This window comes from Hemiscyllium ocellatum, assembly GCF_020745735.1.
Source record: "Hemiscyllium ocellatum isolate sHemOce1 chromosome 27 unlocalized genomic scaffold, sHemOce1.pat.X.cur. SUPER_27_unloc_19, whole genome shotgun sequence".
NCBI lineage: Eukaryota > Metazoa > Chordata > Chondrichthyes > Orectolobiformes > Hemiscylliidae > Hemiscyllium > Hemiscyllium ocellatum.
The window spans coordinates 441,748-462,608 of record NW_026867486.1 but is presented as its reverse complement, the minus strand read 5'-3'; the positions used below and the strand labels follow the sequence as shown (position 1 = coordinate 462,608).

Below are 20,861 nucleotides of genomic sequence, written 5' to 3'. Positions count from 1 at the left end.
TTTGGGCTGAGGGGGCAAAGATTTAAAAGGGACTGAGGGACCACTTTATCTTAGAGGGTTTGCATATATGGAACGAGCTGACAGGAAGTGGTGGAGGCTTGTACAATTACAATATTTAAGAAGCATCTGGATGGGTACATGAAGAGGAAGGGTTTTGAGGATATGGGCCACATGCTGGCAACTGGAATAGATTGATTTCGGATATATAGTTGGCATACAGGAGTTGGGTGGAAGGATCTGTTTCTGTGGTGTATGACTCTAACTGTCTTCAGTGAAAGCAGAAGTGTGGTTTTGAAGACCGGGCCTTTCAGAGCAGCCTTCAAAGATGTTTTGCCCTGACTGGGACCGGAAGAAGATACAAGGAAATCTTTCATTTGTGAGACAGCAAGCAACTAAGTGAGTACATCTGGGAATTTGGGAGAAAGTGGGAATTCATTGCACTTTGAGGGTGAAGCCCTACCCTATCCCATCATTTCTGCTGGTGGCTGAGACTAGGCCCCAAGCTTTGGGGGAGTAGATTTAGGACAGAGATGAGGAGGAGGAAGTGAGGGCTGCTGCTTTTCCCAGAGAGTCGTGTATCTGTGGAATTCTGACCGAGGAAGCAGGCTCCAAAATGCCCCGGTCCTAACTCTTCGACTTGACATACCCATGACTGTAAGCTTTGAAGTGTTTGGTTAACCGATGCAAATATTTCCCACTTGTCCAACAATCCAGCGTCAGCTGTTTCAGTCATTGAGATGGTTTTGATTCATCTACTAAATAAATCTACTCTTATTAGACAATATTCATGACAATGTATGGGAGGTGATACTATATGAGCAATTTGTAGCCAAGTAAAAAAGGCCAACCAGGCCAGGAGGTGGTTAACAAACCCAGGGCATCCCTCTTAGAGTATGCATCTTGTTTGTTTACAAATTAAACAGGCTTCAGATCTTTTCTAGCTGCTTTCTGAAAATCTGGGTGCTACCAGGTTTGTGAGTGTTAACAATAATGTACATCATCAACTGAAGTAGGCAGCAGCCTAAAAATGTGTTGCTGGAAAAGCGCAGCAGGTCAGGCAGCATCAGAGGAGAAGGAGAATTGACGTTTCAGGCAGAAGCCCTTCTTCAGGAATGAGGAGGGTGTGCCAAGCAAGCTAAGATAAAAGGTAGGTAGGAGGGACTAGGCAATAGGCAGCAGCAAAAAATGAACACAAACCAGTTCAGCAAGGGTCACCACATTTTGGTTTGTGTATTGAGGGAGTACCCTTTGAGGCCCTTGCGATATCAGTACCATACCCAGGGTAATGTGCATTGAAACCAGATTATGTAGTGTTAACTTTTCTGCAAACTTCTGCCTGTGTGTGTATCTCTGTAACATTTTGCAACTTTCTTCATATCTCAGTTTGTCAGCTTTTGTTTATTCCTTCCTTTCAAGGCTAACGAAGCACACGCTTTCCAGAACAGTCCAAATTAGGGAGATGAGCCTCCTAAGTCCTGGCTATGACACATAGCTGCTTAACCAAGTGTGCAAACTCTCAATATCTGTCAGCCGTCCCATTTGCAACTCAAACACTGTTTTCAAAGTAAGTTGTTCGTGTCTCTGCATGAGTCCACACCCGGTGAAATACAACGGAGTCTTTAATGCTTTCCCAATGTGTCCGGTGCCAAATTCATTCAAGTCTGAATGTCCTGAAGCGAACAATTATACTTCAGATTTCTACTACCCAATTAAAACTAATGTTGGGCACTCTAATGGATCGGGGGCATTTTATATAAATAATTATTCCCTCCGGTGTGGAAACGGCCCTTCAACCTAAAAAGTCCACACCGACGCTCCGAAGAGCAACCGACCCAGACCCATTCCCCTACACTCACCCCTGACGAATGCACCTAACACGACAGGGCAATTAAGTATGGCAAATTCACCTAACCTGCACATCTTTGGATTGTGGGAGTAAACCCGCTCAGACACTGGGAGAATGTGCAAATGCTACACAGGCAGTTGCCCGAAACAGAATTGAACCCAAATCACTCCAAACGTTACTGCTTCCAAAAATAGACCAAGTCTTTTCCCTAGGGTCGGGGAGTCCAGAACTAGAGGACATAAGTTTAGGGTGAGAGGGGAAAGATATAAAAGAGACGTAAAGGGCAACTTGTTCACGCAGAGGACAGTACATGTATGGAATGAGCTGCCAGAGGATGTGGTGGAGGTTGATACAATTACAACATTTAAGAGGCATTTGGATGGGTATATGAATAGGAAAGGTTTGCAGGGATATGGGCTGGGTGCTGGCAGGTGGGACTAGATTGGGTTGGGATATCTGGTCGGCATGGACAGGTTGACCGAAGGGTCTGTTTCCATGCTGTACATCTCTATGACACTCCAAAAGTTACTGCTTCCAAAGAAGCCTGTTGGACCACAAGCTGGAGTTGTGTAATTTTAACGCTTATCCAGGATAAAGTGGATTGGCCATGCTAAATTCTCCATCGTGCCCAGGGATGTGCAGGTTCGGGTGGATTGGCCATGCTAAATTCGGCGTAATGTGCATGACTCAGGGTTAAATGTCGAGCAGTGGGGATCGGGGAGTGGGTGTAGGTGAGTCACCCTTGGGAGGGTCGGGGCGGTGAGGCCGAGGGGCCTGTTTCCGCACTCTGGGAATTCTCTGAAGTGAGGGGTTTATGGAAAGTGTCGTCCTCCCCGACCTGCAGGGCAGCGCATGCGCAGTGCGGTGGTCCGCTGACGGTCTCGCCCCGCCCCTCGTTCCTTTAGTGACGTCACAACGCGGAAGTCGCCATGTCAAAGTGAACCTCCCTACCTTTGGGCAACTCTTCATCCTGGGAGGGAAACAGAGATGGGAGGAGGGGAAACTGTTCACTGGTAGCAACTGGAGTGAATCCAGGGAGGGAGCAGACTCCGCAAACTGAGGTATGTGTCTTAGTTACCCAGGTGAAGAGGAACTGAAGAATCGACGTTGGGATGGCGGAGGGGTAGATAGCTTTTTTGTTTTTATGTTTAAAATGCACCCGATTCCCACCAGTAACTGCAACAGCTGCAAGTACAGCACATGCAATATTCCTCATTGCAGCTTCAAGCCGGTTTTGTATCCTCTGTTCTTCCTACGCCTTGGCTCCAGCGCATTCAGTTTCCTTCCCTCATTCCCATCCCCCCGCCCTGATGTCCAAGCTGACCCTCAAAAGATTAGTTTGTCCCTCCATTCTTTTTTGTGGGTTTTGAAAACTTTCCCAATCCTCTAATTATAAGAATTGGGAAGTTATGTTGTAGCTGCACCAGATATTGATTAGGCCACTTTTGAAATGTTGTGTGCAGTTCTGGTCTCTCTGCTAGAGGAAGAATGTTGTGAAACTTGTCAATCGTTTCAGTTGAACAGGCTGGGGCTGTTTTCTCTCGAGCGCCAGAAGCTGAGGGGTGACCCTACAAACTTTTACAAAATTAGGAGGGACATGGATAAGGTAAATAGACAAGATCTTTTCCCTGGATAGGTCATAGCTTCAGAGTAAGGGTGACATTTAAAAGGGGCAACTCATATATTCAGCAGGTGGTGCGTGCAAGGAATGAGCTGCCAGAGGAAGTGGTGATGGCTGGTACAAATACAGCATTTGAAAGGCATCTGGATGGGTATATGAATAGGAAGGGATAGAGAGACATGGGCCAAGTGCTGGCAAATGGGACTAGATTGATTTAGGATATCTGGTCGCCATGAACAAGTTGGACTGAAGGGACTGTTTCTATACTGTACATCTGTGATTCTGGCTTGCCACTAATGTTTGTCATGTCTGTATGCTCAGTTTCTCTCTGCTGTTAGTGTAAATGCCATTGTTAGAAACAAAGCTCACTTATAAATCAGCCGGAGACAAAGCCATGGAAACAAGGACAATTTATTGCAAACTTGCAAGTCCAGACACCCTGCTAGCCTGGCAAAGAGTGCAAAGATATCAGTTATGCAATCATTTTTATACACTTTGTGTGTTGCATGCTCACACCCCTTTCCCTATTCTTACCCTATCATAATCATTTAGTTCATTTCATTCCCTTATTTGGGACTAACCTTAAGACAATTACTTCACTTGTTTTTCGCTTTCCTTATCTCTGTACCAGGCTGCCCTTGGATGACTGCATTCTTTGTCTTGTTACTATAAGTTTTATTGTAAAAATACCCTTATTTTGTGGTCAGCTACAACACCCCATAGTTATTTCCTAGCTTAAAACTATATTTTTTTGAACTACTTCTTTAAAAGACCCCATATATTCATTAAAGTCTTAGCCTTAAGTATACTACATACTACAAGAATTCCATGACCGTTTGTATAACGTCCCACCCCTCCCCCATCTACAGAAATTACACTCAACTAGCACTTTCAACAACTACCTTTCTATATCGTCTGCAGCAAGCTACATTTCTTATTTTCCACACCATGATGTCTCATTTTGCTCCCCAGATCCTGTCAATAAGCACACCTGGAAATGACTCTTTGTCAATCACACAAGCAATTGTCTTTTCTTTGATACGGCCGGGTCGGTAGACTCTGATCAGCCCAGAAGGATGAGAACTCCTAGACCGCCAAAAGAATCCGCTGACTTTTACAGATTTTGCATTGTGTACATTGTTTATAGTCAGACATGCAACATGATCACATATTAACAACCAATCAGATCCCACAAAGTCCTTGTCCACTTTTGACTGAGTCTATCATAATTTCTTGTAAGCAGTCCGTTCTTGGAATTGTATTTGTCTTGTCTGGTGATTAGGGCTAAGCTGTTACTTCTGCAATTAGTGGTTAGGTTCACATTGTTGCTTTTGCAGTTGCAATTTTTTTTCACCGGATTTACGTCAGTCTATGGTTTCATATTTGTTCTGAGTCATGAGTATCTGCCTGACTCAGTTCCAACTGAATTAGCCAAGCAGAAGCCGTTTTGTGCAGCTGTTTCAGCCATTTTGTCCTACCTCCCAGATGCCCACACCCTCATTTCTCCCTTTGATCGCACCGTGATCATGGAAAGGGAAGGCTAATCCAAACAAATCTATAATACAATTCCAATTAGGTGATCATCCCTTTCTTATTTCTCAGTTCCACCCAAAAAACTTCCCTGGATGTATTTCCAGGAATATCCTCCCTTAGCACAGCTGTAATGCTATCCCTTATCAAAAATGCCACTCGCCCCTCCTCTTTTGCCTCCCTTTCTATCCCTCCTGTAGCATTTGTATCCTGGAACATTAAGCTGCCAGTCCTGCCCATCCCTGAACCATGTTTCTGTAATTGCTATGATATCCCAGTCCCATGTTCCTAACCATGCCCTGAGTTCATCTGCCTTCCTTGTTAGGCCCCTGGCATTGAAATAAATGCAGTTTAACTTATTAGTCCTACCTTGTCCCTGCCTGCCCTGACTGTGTGACTCATTTCTGTTCTTGACTGTACCCGTCTCAGATCGATCTCTTTTTCCTCGCTATCTCCCTGAGTCCCACCCCCCCCCCCTCCCCAAGCAGTTTAAATCCTCCCAAGCAGTTCTAGCAAATTTCCCTGCCAGCATATTAGTCTCCTTTCAACTTAGGTGCAATCTGTCCTCCTTGTGCTGGTCACTTCTACCCCAAAAGAGATTCCAATGATCCAAAAATGTGAATCTTTCTCCCATACACCAGCTCCTCAGCCATGCATTCATCTGCTCTATCCTCCTATTCCTGCCCTCACTAGCTTGTAGCATTGGGAGTAATCCAGATATTACCTCCTTTTTAAATTTCTACCTAACTCTCTGTAATCTCCCTTCAGAGTCTCAACCTTTTCTCTTCAATGTCATTGGTTCCAATGTGGACAATGACCTCCTGCTGGCCCCCCCTCCCCCGTGAGAACATTCTGCACCCTCTCTGAGACATCCTTGATCCTGGCACCAGGGAAACAACACACCATTCTGCTTTTTCTCTGCTGGCCACAGAAACATCTGTATGTACCTCGGACTACAGAATCCTCTACGTTCTACGTTGTGCTACGTTCCCCTGAGAATCCATCACCCTCTACATTTTCCAAAACCGCATACTTGTTTGAAATGGGTATATCCACAAAAGACTCCAAACAGGTATGCTGTTTTGAAAAATGTTGGGGGTGATGGATTCTCAGGGGAACATAGCAATGCAAGGGGCCTAACAGGGAAGGCAGATGAACTCAGGGCATGGTTAGGAACATGGGACTGGGATATCATATCAATTACGGAATCATCGCTCAGGGATGGGCAGGACTGGCAGCTTAATGTTCCAGGATACAAATGCTATAGGAAGGATAGAAAGGGAGGCAAAAGAGGAGGGGGAGTGGCATTTTTCATAAGAGATAGCATTACAGCTGTGCTAAGGGAGGGTATTCTTGGAAATGTATCCAGGGAAGTTATTTGGGTAGAACTGAGAAATAAGAAAGGGATGATTGCATTATAGACCCCCCTCAATAGTCAGAGGGAAATTGAGAAACAAACTTGTAAGGAGATCTCAGCTATCTGTAAGAATGATGGGGTGGTTTTGGTAGGGGATTTTAACTTTCCAAACATCAACTGGGACTGCCATAGCGTTACAGGTTTAGATGGAGAGGAGAGTGTGTACAAGACAATTTTCTGATTCAGTATGTGGATGTACCTACTAGAGAAGGTGGAAAACTTGACCTACTCTTGGGAAATAGGACAGGGCAGATGACTGAGGTGTCAGTGGGGGAGCATTTTGGGGCCAGTGACCATAATTCTATTCGTTTTAAAATAGTGATGGAAAAGAATAGACCAGATCTAAAAGTTGAAGTTCTAAATTGGAGAAAGGCCAATTTTGACGGTATTAGGCAACAACTTTCAAAAGCTGATCGGAGGCAGATGTTCACAGGTAAAGGGACAGCTGGATAATGGGAAGCCTTCAGAAATGAGATAACAAGAATCCAGAGCAAGTATATTCCTGTCAGGGTGAAAGGGAAAGCTGGTAACTATAGGGAATGCTAGATGACTAAAGAAATTGAGGGTTTGGTTAAGAAAAAGAAGGAAGCATATGTCAGGTACAGACAGGATAGATCGAGTGAATCCTTAGAAAAGTATAAATAAAGTAGGAGTATACTTAAGAGGGAAATCAGGAGGGCAAAACGGGGACATGAGAGCGCTTTGGCAAATAGAATTAAAGAGAATCCTAAGGGGTTTTACAAATATATTAAGGACAAAAGGGTAACTAGAGAGAGAATAGGGCTCCTCAAAGATCAGCAAGGCGGCCTTTGTGTGGAGCCACAGAAAATGGGGGGATACTAAATGAATATTTTGGATCAGTATTTACTGTGGAAAAGGATAAAAAAGATATAGACTAGGGAAATAGATGATGACATCTTGGAAAAATGTCCAGATTACAGAGGAGGAAATGCTGTATGTCTTGAAATGGTGAAAGGTGGATAAATCCTCAGGATCTGATCAGGTGTACCCGAGAACTCTTTGGGAAGGTAGAGAAGTGATTGCTGGGCCTCTTGCTGAGATAATTGTATCATCGATAGTCACAGGTGAGGTGCTGGAAGAGTGGAGGTTGGCAAACATGGTGCCACTGTTTAAGAATGGTAGTAAGAACAAACCAGGGAACTATAGACCTGTGAGCCTGAGCTCGGTGGTGGGCAAGTTGTTGGAGGGAATCCTGAGGGACAGGATGTACATGTATTTGGAAAGTCAAGGACCGATTCGGGATAGTCAACATGGCTTTGTGCTTCGGAAATCATGTCTCACAAACTTGATTTAGTATTTTGAAGAAGTAACAAAGAAGATTGAGGACAGAGCAGTAGATGTGATCGAGATGGACTTCAGCAAGGTGTTCGACATGGGAAACTGTTTAGCAAGGTTAGCTTCATGGAATACAGGGAGAACTAGCCAGTTGGATACAGAACTGGCTCAAAGGTAGAAGACAGAGGGTGGTGGTGGAGGGTTGTTTTTCAGACTGGAGGCTTGTGACCAGTGGAGTGCCACAAGGATTTGTGCTGGGCCCTCTACTTCTTGTCATTTACATAAATGATTTGGATGCGAGCATAAGAGGTACACTTAGTAAGTTTACAGATGACACCAAAATTGGAGATGTAGTGAACAGTGAAGAGGGTTACCTCAGATTACAACAGGATCTTGACCAGATGGGCCAATAGGCTGAGAAGTGGCAGATGGAGGTTAATTCAGATAAATGCGAGGTGCTGCATTTTGGGGAAGCAAATCTTAGCAGGGCTTATACACTTAATGATAAGGTCCTAGGGAGTGTTGCTGAACAAAGAGACCTTGGAGTGCAGGTTCATAGCTCCTTGAAAGTGGAGTCGCGGGTAGATAGGATAGTTTGGATGTTTTCCTTTATTGGTCAGAGTATTGAGTACAGGAGTTGGGAGGGCATGTTGCGGCTGTACAGGACATTGGTTAGGCCACTGTTGGAATATTGCATGCAATTCTGGTCTCCTTCCTATCAGAAGAATATTGTGAAACTTGAAAGGGTTCAGAAAAGATTTACAAGGATGTTGCCAGGGTTGGAGGATCTGAGCTACAGGGAGAGGCTGAACAGACTGAGGCTGTTTTCCCTGGAGCGTCGGAGGCTGAGGGGTGACCTTATAGAGGTTTACAAAATTATGAAGGGCATGGATAGGATAAATAGGCAAAGTCTTTTCCCTGGGGAGTCCAGAATTAGCGGGCAGAGGTTTAGGGTGAGAGGGGAAAGATATAAAATAAACCTAAGGGACAGGTTTTTTCACGCAGAGGGTAGTACGTATATGGAATGAACTGCCAGAGGATGTGGTGAAGGCTGGTGCAATTGCAACATTTAAGAGGCATTTGGATGGGTATGTGAATAGGAAGAGTTTGGAGGGATATGGGCCAGCTGCTGGCAGGTGGGACTAGATTGGGTTGGGATATCTGGTCAGCATGGACGGGTTGGACCGAAGGGTCGCTTTCCATGCTATACGTCTCTATGACTCTAAATGCCCTTCAAGGTGGACCAGCCTTCAATATCCTGTAGAGTGGCACCACCATCTTTGCAGCTCATCTGGTCATATTTATCATTGCCATCAACAAGTGGGTGAGCCATGGCATTGCAAACAGAGCATCTTCTGGGGCAAATCTATATCACTAAAGGTCCTCATAAGCCTAGCAAATAAATACCGACCAATACCAACAAACAGAAGAAAATTATTCTGACATATGTAGCTAAATTGATAAGCCAATTGTACCAAAACCCCGATCCCCATTTTCTCCAACTGGTACCTTCAAGGAGCACCTGGATCTCATGTTGTATCTTAGTAATTGCCAGTGCAATCAGGAATGTAAATAATGCATTTATCTTGGACAGTGGTGCAGACCTCACCTTCCTGGGCGAGTGTATAGTCTAAAGCATACCGATTCTGCATAGAGTAAAGACGCAGCTTTGATAATCCCAGTTTGTTCTGTTCCAGAGCCTCTTTAGTCTTATTCCCTAGAATAGTCGGACTGTAATAGAGGAATTGTAGTTCTTTTGACTTATCACCCCTGCCGATCCTTCCAGCCCCCGGGTACTCGGTGGGTGGGGAGGAGGTGGAGAAGGGGTGTTTGATCTTGAGCTATTTAAGAAGCAGCGACATTTTCTCTGCCTTTTTGCTGGGAGGATCTGAAGCTGCAACAAAGTTGGATCGCAATAAAGGTTAACTGTACTTACTGCTGGGCTCAGACTCTCATTGAAAACTTTGAACCACAAAGCTTTTTATTTTGAAGCTGTTAATTTCTTTCTGCCTCCTGCACTAAGTTTCCAATGTTGTGTATCAGATGTAATTTTTTCAGGAGTGCAGAGTTTGTCGTTTCATTGGCATTGTAAAGTTTACTGGTAGCACCGGGAGGCGTGTGCTGTGATCAGTAGAAATAATGTGGAGGAGCCGGTGTTGGACTCGGGTGGGTAAACTTAAAAATCATACAATATAATGTTATAGTCCAACAGGTTTATTTGGAAGTACTAGCTTTCAGAGCTCTGCTCCTTCATCAGGTGGTTGTGGAGAATAGGATCATGATCATAATTTATATCCAAAGGAGTCCAGTGTCACAGATGTAATACATTAAACAATTCTAGATTTAAATCTTTTAGAATGGATTTCTGCTCTTTGGTTTGTTAATCCCAGAACGTGTTTTAAATAGCATTCTCAAGAATGTAATTTAAATGAAGAGCTTTTCTAACAAAAAATGTCAAGTCTGACATGACATTGGGGCCCAGACAGAATTCACAACTATTGTTAGAAATGTTCTGCATTGAAATGAAATGTACACCACCACCCACGGCGACCTGTGCATTCTCGCCTGCCACCCACTGTGCCCCCAGTCCACTGCCCTCCATGAACCACAGCATTGTGTCCATTCCATCTCTTCCCCCCAACACCACCTCCATTCTCTCTGTCATGCCACCCTCTGCACCCTTGTCCATTTTCTCTCTCTTGTCCCCCTCCCTCAGCCCACCCCGTCCATTATCTTTCCCTGCTGTGCGCCCTCCCCCAGCCCTCTTTGATCGCTGTGTATCAAGCTGATGAAGAGAGAGAGAATGGATGCTGACAAGTTGACCCGGAAGACAGGCGGGGCCACAAATAGGTTATATTTAAAATTGAGAACAGGTAAAATTATACACTCAGAAACATCATTAAAGTCTGAAAGCAAGGTCAATTTTTTAAGAGCTGCTGGAATCTTTCTGAAACTTGCACTGAAGTATGTGCACTTAGGCCACAGCACAGGACAGGCTGGAAGGGGTGAATGGCCTATTCCTAGTCTTGTGATATTGGTTCTGACGATGCAGAAATAGAGTAATAGCGTTGTACAGCATGGAAACAAACCCTTCAGTCCATGCCAACCAGATATCCTAAATTAACCTAGTGACCCATTCGCCAGAAATTGACACATGTCCCTCTTAAACCCTTCCTATTCATATCCCCTTCGAGATGCCTTTTAAAGGTTGTAATTGTACCAGCCTCCTCCACTTCCTCTGGCAGCTTATTCCATACACGCACCATCCTCTGCTTGATAAGGTTCCCCCAACCCCCACCTTCCCTCTCTCCCTCCCAGGAAAAAGAGTTGCCCAGAAGGAGGAGGTTTCACTCTGAAACTCAGAAGACCATTTCCACACAGTGACATCAACAATGGAGCAAGAGGTTGGGGCGATGTGTCTGGGTAATGTGCTGGGAAGGGGCAGGGCCAAGCTGAAGGCGGGCCCCCACACTGCACCTGCTGCACATGGCCGGCCGGATGGCCCGCACTGCCTTGCAGAGTTTGCAAAAATCCCTTCCCTTCAGAGAATCCTCACATTGTGGAAGCAGGTCACTCTGCCCAACGGGTCCACACTGACTCACCAAAGGGTAACTCTCAGACACCCGTTCCCCTATCCCGATTGCTTGGCATTTACCCCCAACTAATACACCCAATCGGGCAGTATGGGTAATTTAGCGCAGCCAATCCACTCTGCACTTCCCCGGGTACTATGAGTAATTTAACATGGTCAATGCACCCTCACCTGGACTAAGTTTAATAAGTATACAACACCGGGTTAGAGTTCAGCAGGTTTATTTGGAGTGCTGCTCCTTCATCAGATGTTGTGGAGAATAAGGTCATCAGGCACAGAAATTATGGAAAAACATAATGGAGTCCTGCCACTGAAATGATATCTTGACAAACCTGGATTGTTGAGTCTTTCATCTTTTAGAATGGGTTACAGGTATCATTAATCTAAATCTCAGAACTTCCTGTAAGGCACCTTCAACAAAACATAAAGCTTTATAACAAAATGTGACATCTTAGCTCAGACAATTCAATGAAAGAGTGAGCTCAGAGCCTGTGTGTATCCCAATCTTGAGTCAGACTGGTTCTGTTTCCAAAATGCCAGAAGTTTCTCTTTGCCTCCATTCTGAAAGGTCTTCCCTTTACTCTAAGGCTGTGCCCAGTAGTTCTAGTTTCTCCAGTCAATGGAATTTTTTTCCCAACTTCCACTCTTTCCAGGCTGTTCAGTATTCATAACGTTTCAGTTAGAACCCTCCTGCTTGTGGGCATATTAACCAGTGTCAACGACATCCTTCAGGATGAGTTACAGCAGGGATTAGGTTCAGCAAACTGAGAATGGAGGGAGTGTGTGTGGGATAGAGATTTTCAACTTCTAAAGAATAAGCAAGGAAAGAGAGTTCACTATAAATTAGAACTGATCAGATGGGCTGATTGGCCAAAGTGTGGTAGATGGAGAGAAATGTGGTTTGCATTTTGGTCAAGCAATCCAGGCAGGACTGACACAGTTAAGGGGAGTGTTGCAGAACAAAGAGACCTTGGAGTGCAGGTTCATAGTTCCTTGAAAGTGGAGTCACCTGTGGACAGAATAGTGAAGGAGGCAATTGGTATGCTTTCCTTTATTGGTCAGTGCATTGAGTATAGGAGTTGGGAGGTAATGTGGCTGTGTAGGACATTGATTAGTCCACGTTTGGAAGACTGCATTCATTTTTGGTCACCCTTTTACAGGGAAAATGTTGCGAAACTTTGAAAGGTGTCGGAAAAGATTTACAAGGCTGCTGTCAGAGTTGGAGGGTTTGAGTGGCAGGGAGAGGCTCAAATGGCTGGGGATATTTTCCCGAGAGCATTGAAGGCTGAGGGGTGACCTTATAGACGTTCATAAGGGGTAAGGATAGGGTGAATATCCAAGGTCTTTTCCCCAATGTAGCAGAGTCCAAAACTAGAAGGCATATGTTTGAGGTGAGTGGGAATTTTTAAAGGCATCTGGATGGGTACATGAATAGAGGGATATGGTTTAGAGGGATATGGGCCACATGCAGGTAAATTGGACTAGATTAATTTAGGATATCTGTTTGGCCGAACAAGTTGGACCAAAGAGTCTGTTTCCGTGTTGTATGACTCAAATCTTCTTTGGTGAAAGCAGAAGTGTGATTGTGAAGGCTAGAGTTTCAGAGCAGCTTTCAAAGATGTTTGGCCCTTAATTGGAGCAGAAAACGTTACAATGAAAACTTGCATTTGTGAGACAGCAACTGACAGCATCCGAGATTTTGGTGGAAAGTGGCAATTCATTGCACTGTGGGGATGAAGCTCTACCCTACCCAGTCATTTTTGCTGGTGAATGAAACAGATCTCAAGATTAGGAGTAGATTTAGGACAGAGATGAGGAGGAACCGTTTTTGCTGGAGTTTAGTGAATCTGTGGAATTCTCTGCCCAAGGAAGCAGTAGAGGCAGCTTCGTTAAGTATGTTCAAGACATAGTTGGATGGGTTTTTGCAATGGTAGGGGAATTAAGGGTAGCTGGGACAATGCAGGGAGGGGAGGATCTGAGACAATGGATAGATCAGCCATGATTTTAATGAATGGCGGAGCGGGCTGGATATGAAACTACAACCCTGCATTTCCCACGGCTATGCCACCTAACCTCGACATTATAGGCAATTTAGCATGAAAAATCCAAATCAAGGCCAGTGAGCAGTGTATTGATGTGGGAAATGAATTTCAAAGAACAATAGAAAAGGACAAGGAGAGTAAATATTCCAGCAATCAAAACTGGACTCTGAAGATCATAAAAATTGAAACCAGAAACAGTATCTATCTGTATTGTCACCAAAAATGAATTAATTGATTGCACGCATTGAAGAGAATAATTATGATCCGAGACTCCTAACAGAGACATGGCTTCAGGATGACCAGGATTGGATCCTGAATATCGAGGGTTCGGTCAAATGGGAAGCGAGGTAAAGGTAGAGGGTTGGTGCTGCTAATGAAAGCGCTGATCACAGGGTAGTTTGGTGTCAGCTCAGATTTCAGGTCCTGATTTCTTGGTCCTGTGTTGATCTCCCTGTTCCCACAGCGTAAGATGTCGGTCTGTTCTCAGCTTTGCTGGATTTCTGCTGAAGCTTTGACCCCCTTTTTTTTCACCTTCTGGAACAATAAAGCATTCAGCCAATCAAGCCCCAATCCACAATCTCCCAGCCTGTCAACCATCCAGACACACAGTGTAATCATAGCAGGGAATCACACAAGAAAAATGAAACCAAATTTGAAGCAAATAGGTGCTCGTGTTTGATGTTTGTTCATTCGGACGTAAAGGAGAAATGGGGGTCTCCCAGGATTCTGGGACTGTCCTACTTGAGGAAATCTCTCTCTCTTACATCTAACTGAGAACCCAGCTATGATTTACAACAATATTTACACCAACAGAAGTAAGACATCTGTTCTCAAATAGACAGAGATAAGCAGGATGGAAATAGACATTCCCCCCTCATGCGCGCGCCCACACAAGTCCACAGGAGTGAATGTATATTTGCAGAATTACATTTGCAGAGCTGAACAGAAATGTCACTTTATCAAAATTTAAGTTTTATGGAGAAGGTGCCTTCCAGGAAGACTGGGATTTGCATATTAATGATACCTGCAACCCATTTGAAAAGATGAAAGACTTAACAATCCAGGTTTGTTCAATGTATTATTTCAGTGGCAGGTCACTGTCATGTTTTTCTATAAATTCTGTGTCTTATCTTATTCTCCACAACCAACTGATGAAGGAACAGCGCTCCAAAAGCTAGAGTTTCCAAATAAACCTGATGGACTATAATGTGGTGTTGTGATTTTTAACTTTGTCCAAGTTAGGTTGCTAAATTATCCATAGTGCCCAGGGATGTGCAGGTTAGGTGTGATAGTCAGGGAGTAGAGCAACAGGTCTAGGGGAATGGGTGTGGGTGGGTTCCCCTTCGAGGATTGGTTTGGATTTGTTGGGCCGAGTGGCCTGCTTCCATGCTGTGGGGATTCCGTGAAGGGAAGGGATTCCTGCAAACTGTGCACCTTGCCCCGCCCCTTTTGTTTCGTCCCCCCACCCTCGACCTATTGATGGCGTCACAACGTGGAAGTGGCCCTGTCAGTTTGAGTGAAACTCCCTCTCTTTGGGCAACTCTTCATCCTGGGAGGGGGAGAGGGGGGAAATCTATTCACTTGTGGCAATTGGAGTGAATCCGGGGAGGGAGCAGATGCTGCAAACTCAGGTATTTGTCTTAATTACCCGGGTGAGGTGGGACAGAAGGATGGGCAGGGGTTGTTTTCCCCATTGCTCCAGAGCCTGAGAGGTGACATTATAGACTTTTATAAAATCATGAGCATGGATAGGATAAATAGACAAGGTCTTTCCCTTGGGATGGGGAGTCCTGAACTGGAGGGTCATAGGTTCAGGGTGAGGGCAGTGGGGGAAATGTAAAAGGGGCAACGTTTTCATGAAGAGGGTGATGTGTTCATGGAATGAGCTGCCAGAGGAAGTGGTGGGGGCTGGTACAATTCCTACAGTTAAAAGGCATCTGGATGGGCGGATGATTACAAAGGGTTCAGATGGAGAGGGGCCAAGTGGTGGCAAATGCGACTGGAGTCATAGAGATGTACAGCATGGAAACAGACCCTGCGATCCAACTCGTCCTTGCTGACAAGATAGCCAACCCAATTTAGTCCCAGCTGCCAGCACCCAGCCCATATAGGGGCCAAGTGATGGCAAACGTGACTAGATTAATTTAGGAAATCTGGGCAGGTTGGGCCAAAGAGTCTGTTTCTGTGCTGTGTGACTCTAATTGTCTTCAGTGAAAGCAGAAGTGTGGTTGTGAAGGCTGGACTTTCAGAGCATGTTTTGCCCTGACTGGGAAGCAGCAGAGTTTGACTGAAGTGTATTAGTGTTAATGCCTTGACATCTCATTTTGCTCCCACCTTCTCGGGTCGTTAACTATTTTGTCATTGCAGGTTCACCCTGAATTGATACTTTTTTTTTGCTTCCTAAAATCAGACCTGCTCACTCTCAGCAGTATCCCAGTGTTGTGAAAGATATTAACTTTCAGGTGGAGGTATCCAAAATTCAGAGAGATGTCAGTCTTTCTGTTTTTGCTCATCTGCCCCTGTAAGACCCTGAATCAGCAACTTCAGGGGAATTAGATCAGAGTGAGAAAGAAGGGGAGTGAAAGTGGGATGGTGCTTTCAATTTTGTGGAATAACAAAAGACAAGAATATTCCATAGAAAGTAGAATTGCTTGTACAGAATTTCTACCCTGCACTGACAGTGATGACCTTTGTAATCTCTTTTTAACAGTGTATTTGAAGATAGAAGATTCAAAATCGACGCATGAAGTCCTGATGCCCAAAACGTTGACTCTCCTGCTCTTCGGATGCTGCCTGACCTGCGCTTTTCCAGTACCACACATTTTGACACTGACCCTCCAGCGTCTGCAGTCCTCACTTTAACGTCAATGTCTGACAGTCACTCAATCCAGCGGGACCGGAAACAATTTTTAACCGTGAGTCTGTGAGAAGGTGCAAAGCGTTTTGGTTCCTGGATGAGAGACCCTACTGATGCAGCACATCGAGTGTGGGGCGTGTAGCAGCAGGAATTGATGGCCGGGAGGGACTGGAAAGGTATTCTGTGCAGCTGAAGCTTCGACCATGGAGAAACCCGAGGAATCCTGCCCCGTGGAGAAACAGTGGAAGTGCAGTGATGGTGGGAATGGCTTCTGTTTCCCGTCTGCCATGCAGATTCATCGGCGCATCCACACAAGGGAGAGACCATTCTCCTGCCCAGAGTGCGGGAAGGGCTTTGCCCACACCTCCGCCCTGATGAGGCACCAGCGGGCTCACACCGGGGAGAGGCCATTCCCCTGCCCCGAGTGCGAGAAGGCCTTCAACACTTCCTCCAACCTGTTGAGGCACCGGCAGGTCCACACTAGGGAGAGGCCCTTCAGCTGCCCTGAGTGCGGGAAGGCCTTCAGCGATTCCTACCACCTGCTGAGGCACCAGCAGGTCCACACGGGGGAGAGGCCCTTCAGTTTCCCCGACTGTGGGAAGGCCTTCAGTAATTCCTCCACCCTGCTGAAGCACCGGCGGGTCCACACCAAGGAGAGACCATTCCCCTGCCCTGAGTGCGGGAAGGCCTTCAGCGATTCCTCCCACCTGCTGACCCACCAGCAGATTCACACGGGGGAGAGGCCGTTCTCCTGCCTCGAGTGTGGGAAGAGATTTACCCAGGCCTCCAACCTGCTGACCCACCGGCGGGTCCACACGAGGGAGAGGCCGTTCAGCTGCCCCCTGTGCAGAAAGTATTTCACCCGCTCCTCCCACCTCCGGAGGCACCAGAGAGTTCACATACCGTCGCAGGGGGATTGAAGGAGCGACGGCCGAGTGCCATTATCGACTGGACCATCAACCCAGTTCCAGGGACTCCCGGATTTGAATCCCACTGCGGCAGATGGCGCTATACAGGGTCTGGGTTGAAATTGCTGAGTGAGGCAATACTTCCTCCAGGTTAAGGCTGTACCAAGGATCCAATTACAAAGGGACAACTCAGTGGTGACCAATAGTAAAGAAAGTGGTGGGAGGGGAAGAGTGTGCGCTTTGACTTTGAGCTGTTTAAAAAGCTACTTTTTCTCTGCCTTTTTGCTGAGGGGATCTGAAGCTGTAACAAAGTTGGGTTGCAATAAAGGTTACCTGAACTTGCTGCTGGGTTCAGACTCTCATTGAAAGCTTTGAGCGCCAAGGGGGTTTTTGTTTTAAAGCTGCTCATTTCTTTCAGCCTCCTGCACTAAGCTTCCAAAGTCGCGTATCAGATGGAGTCATGAATGAGCAGCCAGTATCATGAGAAATTGTCAATTTTTCAGGAGTGCAGAGTGTGTCATTTCATCGGCGTTGTAAAGTTTCCTGGCAGCATCAGGAGGTGTGGGCAGTGTTCGCAAGAAATTATGTGGAGGAGCCAATGTTGGACTGGGCTGGATAAAGTTAAAACTCTCACAACACCAGGTTATAGTCCAACAGGTTTTTTTGGAAGTATGAGCTTTTGGAGCACTGCTCCTTCATCGGGTAACTGTGGAGCAGGATCATAAGACACAGATTTTATAGCAAAAGATCACAGGGTCATGCAACTGAAATGACATATTGAACAAACCAAGATTGCTGTTAAGTCTTTCACCTTTTAGAATGAGTTGCAGGTTTCAGTTCATTAATCTGTGAATCCCAGAACTACTATTAATTCACATTGTCGAGATGACTTTAGGTTTTTTTTTTAAAAAAAGTGACATCTCAGCCCAGACAATGCATCAAAAGTGTGAGATTCGAGTCTGTCAGTATCCCAATCTTGGAACTAGAACCAGTCTGATTCAAAGTATTTACAAGGGATTTATAAAATATTACACGGATTGATTGCCTGCAGTTTGTGCACTTTTTGAGCAAAGTAGAAATATCTGCAACCCATTCTGAAAGTTGAAAGGCTTAACAATCCAGGTTTGTTCAATATATCACTTCAGTGGCAGGACACTAATGTTTTTCTATAAATTCTGTGCCTTATTCTACACAACCACCTGATGAAGGAGCAGCACTCCAAATGCTGTTCCTTCCAAATAAACCTGTTGAACGATAACCCGGGTTTGTGTGATTTTTAACTTTGTCCAGTTTAGGGTGGATTGACCATCTAAAGTAACCATAGTGCCCAAGGAGGTGCAGGTTTGTGTGGATTGGCTGTGCTAAATTAGTGTTCAGGGATGTGCGGGTATGGTGAATTGGCAAGGCTGAGTTAGCCATCGTGAAGGTCTTGACCTCTCAAGGGGCCTTTTGGTCTGAGATCGCTCAAAAGAATCAATGAAATGCAGTCTGTACAAAGCAAGGTTATCAGTTTAATAAGGCATCTTGACGCAGTTCTGTCCAGCAACGCAATGATTAAAGCTTCTGTGTTCCATTGCGATGTGTGATTACATTAGAAAATTACACATTATTTATTTGTGTTTTTTTTGAGACAGTACAGTCTTATTACATTTGATTAGTCTTTTGTAATTAAGATAACATGATTTACAGCAGGTTAATCCAATGATATTTCCTGGGAAAGGGATCTTAATTACATGAACTGCTACCATGGCATGATAATTTAAGGTTAGTTCAAATGGTCAATTAATGTGTCAGTATTCATTTTAAGAAAAGTCCATTGTCCTCTTATCTTTGGATTTTAGCTTAATTCTGCAAAACAGCAGGACAAGTTCAGAGTTCAATCATTATTCTCAGCCATTTTGTTGTATTATTTTAAATTGAAAAGCCATTTTGTGTTTAGTAAAAATCTACATATACTTGTTGCGTCTGACAATAACCTAAATTCAAATTTTAGATCCTCACCTGAAGCATCAGAGTCTGAGGGGTGACCTTACAGATCTTTGTAAGAGGCATGGATATGGTGAAAACCCAAGATCTTTTCCCCAGAATAAGGGAGTCCAAAGCTCGAGGCCATACGTTTGAGGTGAGAGGGGAATGATTTCAAAGGGATCTGAGGGGCAACTTCACGCAGAGAGTGGTGCATGTATGGAATGAGCTGCCAGAGGGAGTGATTGTGGCTGGTACAATTACAACATTTAAAAAGCATCTGGATGGGGATATGAATAGGAAGGGTTCAGAGGGATATGGGCTACATGCAGACAAATGAGACTAGATTATTTTAGGATATCTGATTGGACGAATTGGACCAAAGGATCTGTTTCCGTGCTATATGACACAAACACAAATTGTCTTTGGAGAAAGCAGAAGTGTGGTTGTGAAGACTGGACTTTCAGAGCAGCTTTCAAAGATGTTTTTCCCTGACTGGGAACAGAAGAAGTTACAATGAAATCTTGCATTTGTGAGACAACAACTGAGTGAGTGAGTACATCTGGGATTTTGGTGGAAAGTGGGGATTCATTGCACTGTGGGGATGAAGCCGTGCCCTATCCAGTCATTTCTGCTGGTGAACCTGCTGGTGTGTCTGCAGGCTGCACAGCCAACTGAACCCCTTCCTTCATACTGAGCAGGAGAATGGCGTCTCCCCAGTGAGAATACATCCGTGGGTGTCTAGCCCCAATGGGGAAGGGAACCCTTTCCCACAGTCCCCACATTTCCATGGTTTCCCCATGAGGGGAGCATTCTTTGTGTCGTGCTGGGTTTGAAATTAAAAACAGAATGGATACATAGTCTCTCCCCACTGTGAGGGGTGAGATTTTGATCCCCCAAGCTGAGTAAATTGTTTGACGCATTTTTCACAGACAGCGTACTGAATCTCCCTTACTCAGGTGTCTCAGTATTATTCCTGCCATACCAGTGTTCAAAATCTCTCACACAGACAAAAGCAAACATTTCTTATTGAATTGAATGGCTGCTGATATTCAAGCCCCATTGACTCAAGTGCCTCTGTCAGAAGATGTATCATTTGTTTTCAGATTTCTTTCTGCATGCCTTCCTGCAAAAAAAGTCACAAATTGAGTGATCACTGTCAGTACTGTTAAATGAACATAACAATTCCTGTAGATTGTTCGATGAGTGCTGACCATATATTATGCAGGACACAGAAAACCCTCATGCAACAAGATAGCCTTAAGTGTGTATGGAGAAAAACTTAATTTAGATCGCAATAACCTGGAACAAGCTGTCGACGAAGGTGCTGGAAATGGAGCTGAATCAAGAATATGATAATGAAATGTCAAGGCTGCTTGGGAAAAGAGCCCGTGAAGTTACTGAATGATTTCCTGCTGTCCTAGTAAATAAAAAAGACAAGAAATATAGAACATAACTCTATTACTGCATGAGAAGGTGTAAAATCATAGCCACAAAGTTTTTATGGCAGCCAACAATATCAGATATACACCATATGAAGCAACATATATCTACATTTGAAATAAATGTGCCAATCCCTTAAATACTGCTCTGTTCCATGAGAAACTACCCTTATAATTCTGAACATGAGGTAAGAAGCAAACCTTTTCCAGGGTACAAACTCTATACGTGCCAAACTGAGGGAATACACAAGGAAAATACCTTTGAGAGGGACAGAGAGCATCTGAGTACCCTTGGAGAGCCTGCTCCCTCCATGCAGTTGCTACAAGTGAACAGTCTCCACTCGA

At 44.8% G+C, this 20,861-nt stretch overlaps 1 protein-coding gene across 1 annotated transcript; it reads left to right on the top strand.

The window, feature by feature from the left end:
* Positions 1-2,760: 2,760 nt before the first annotated feature.
* LOC132807613 (gastrula zinc finger protein XlCGF7.1-like) lies at positions 2,761-17,451 on the top strand. Its single transcript, XM_060821666.1, has 2 exons — positions 2,761-2,907; positions 16,055-17,451. Exon 2 carries the CDS (start codon positions 16,405-16,407, stop codon positions 17,119-17,121), a length of 717 nt encoding a protein of 238 aa, XP_060677649.1. The 5' UTR covers positions 2,761-2,907; positions 16,055-16,404; the 3' UTR covers positions 17,122-17,451.
* Positions 17,452-20,861: the final 3,410 nt, after the last annotated feature.

What these genes read in the sequence shown, in the direction of transcription:
- LOC132807613 (XM_060821666.1), top strand. Translation starts at nt 16,405, where the DNA reads ATGGAGAAACCCGAGGAATCCTGCCCCGTGGAGAAACAGTGGAAGTGC.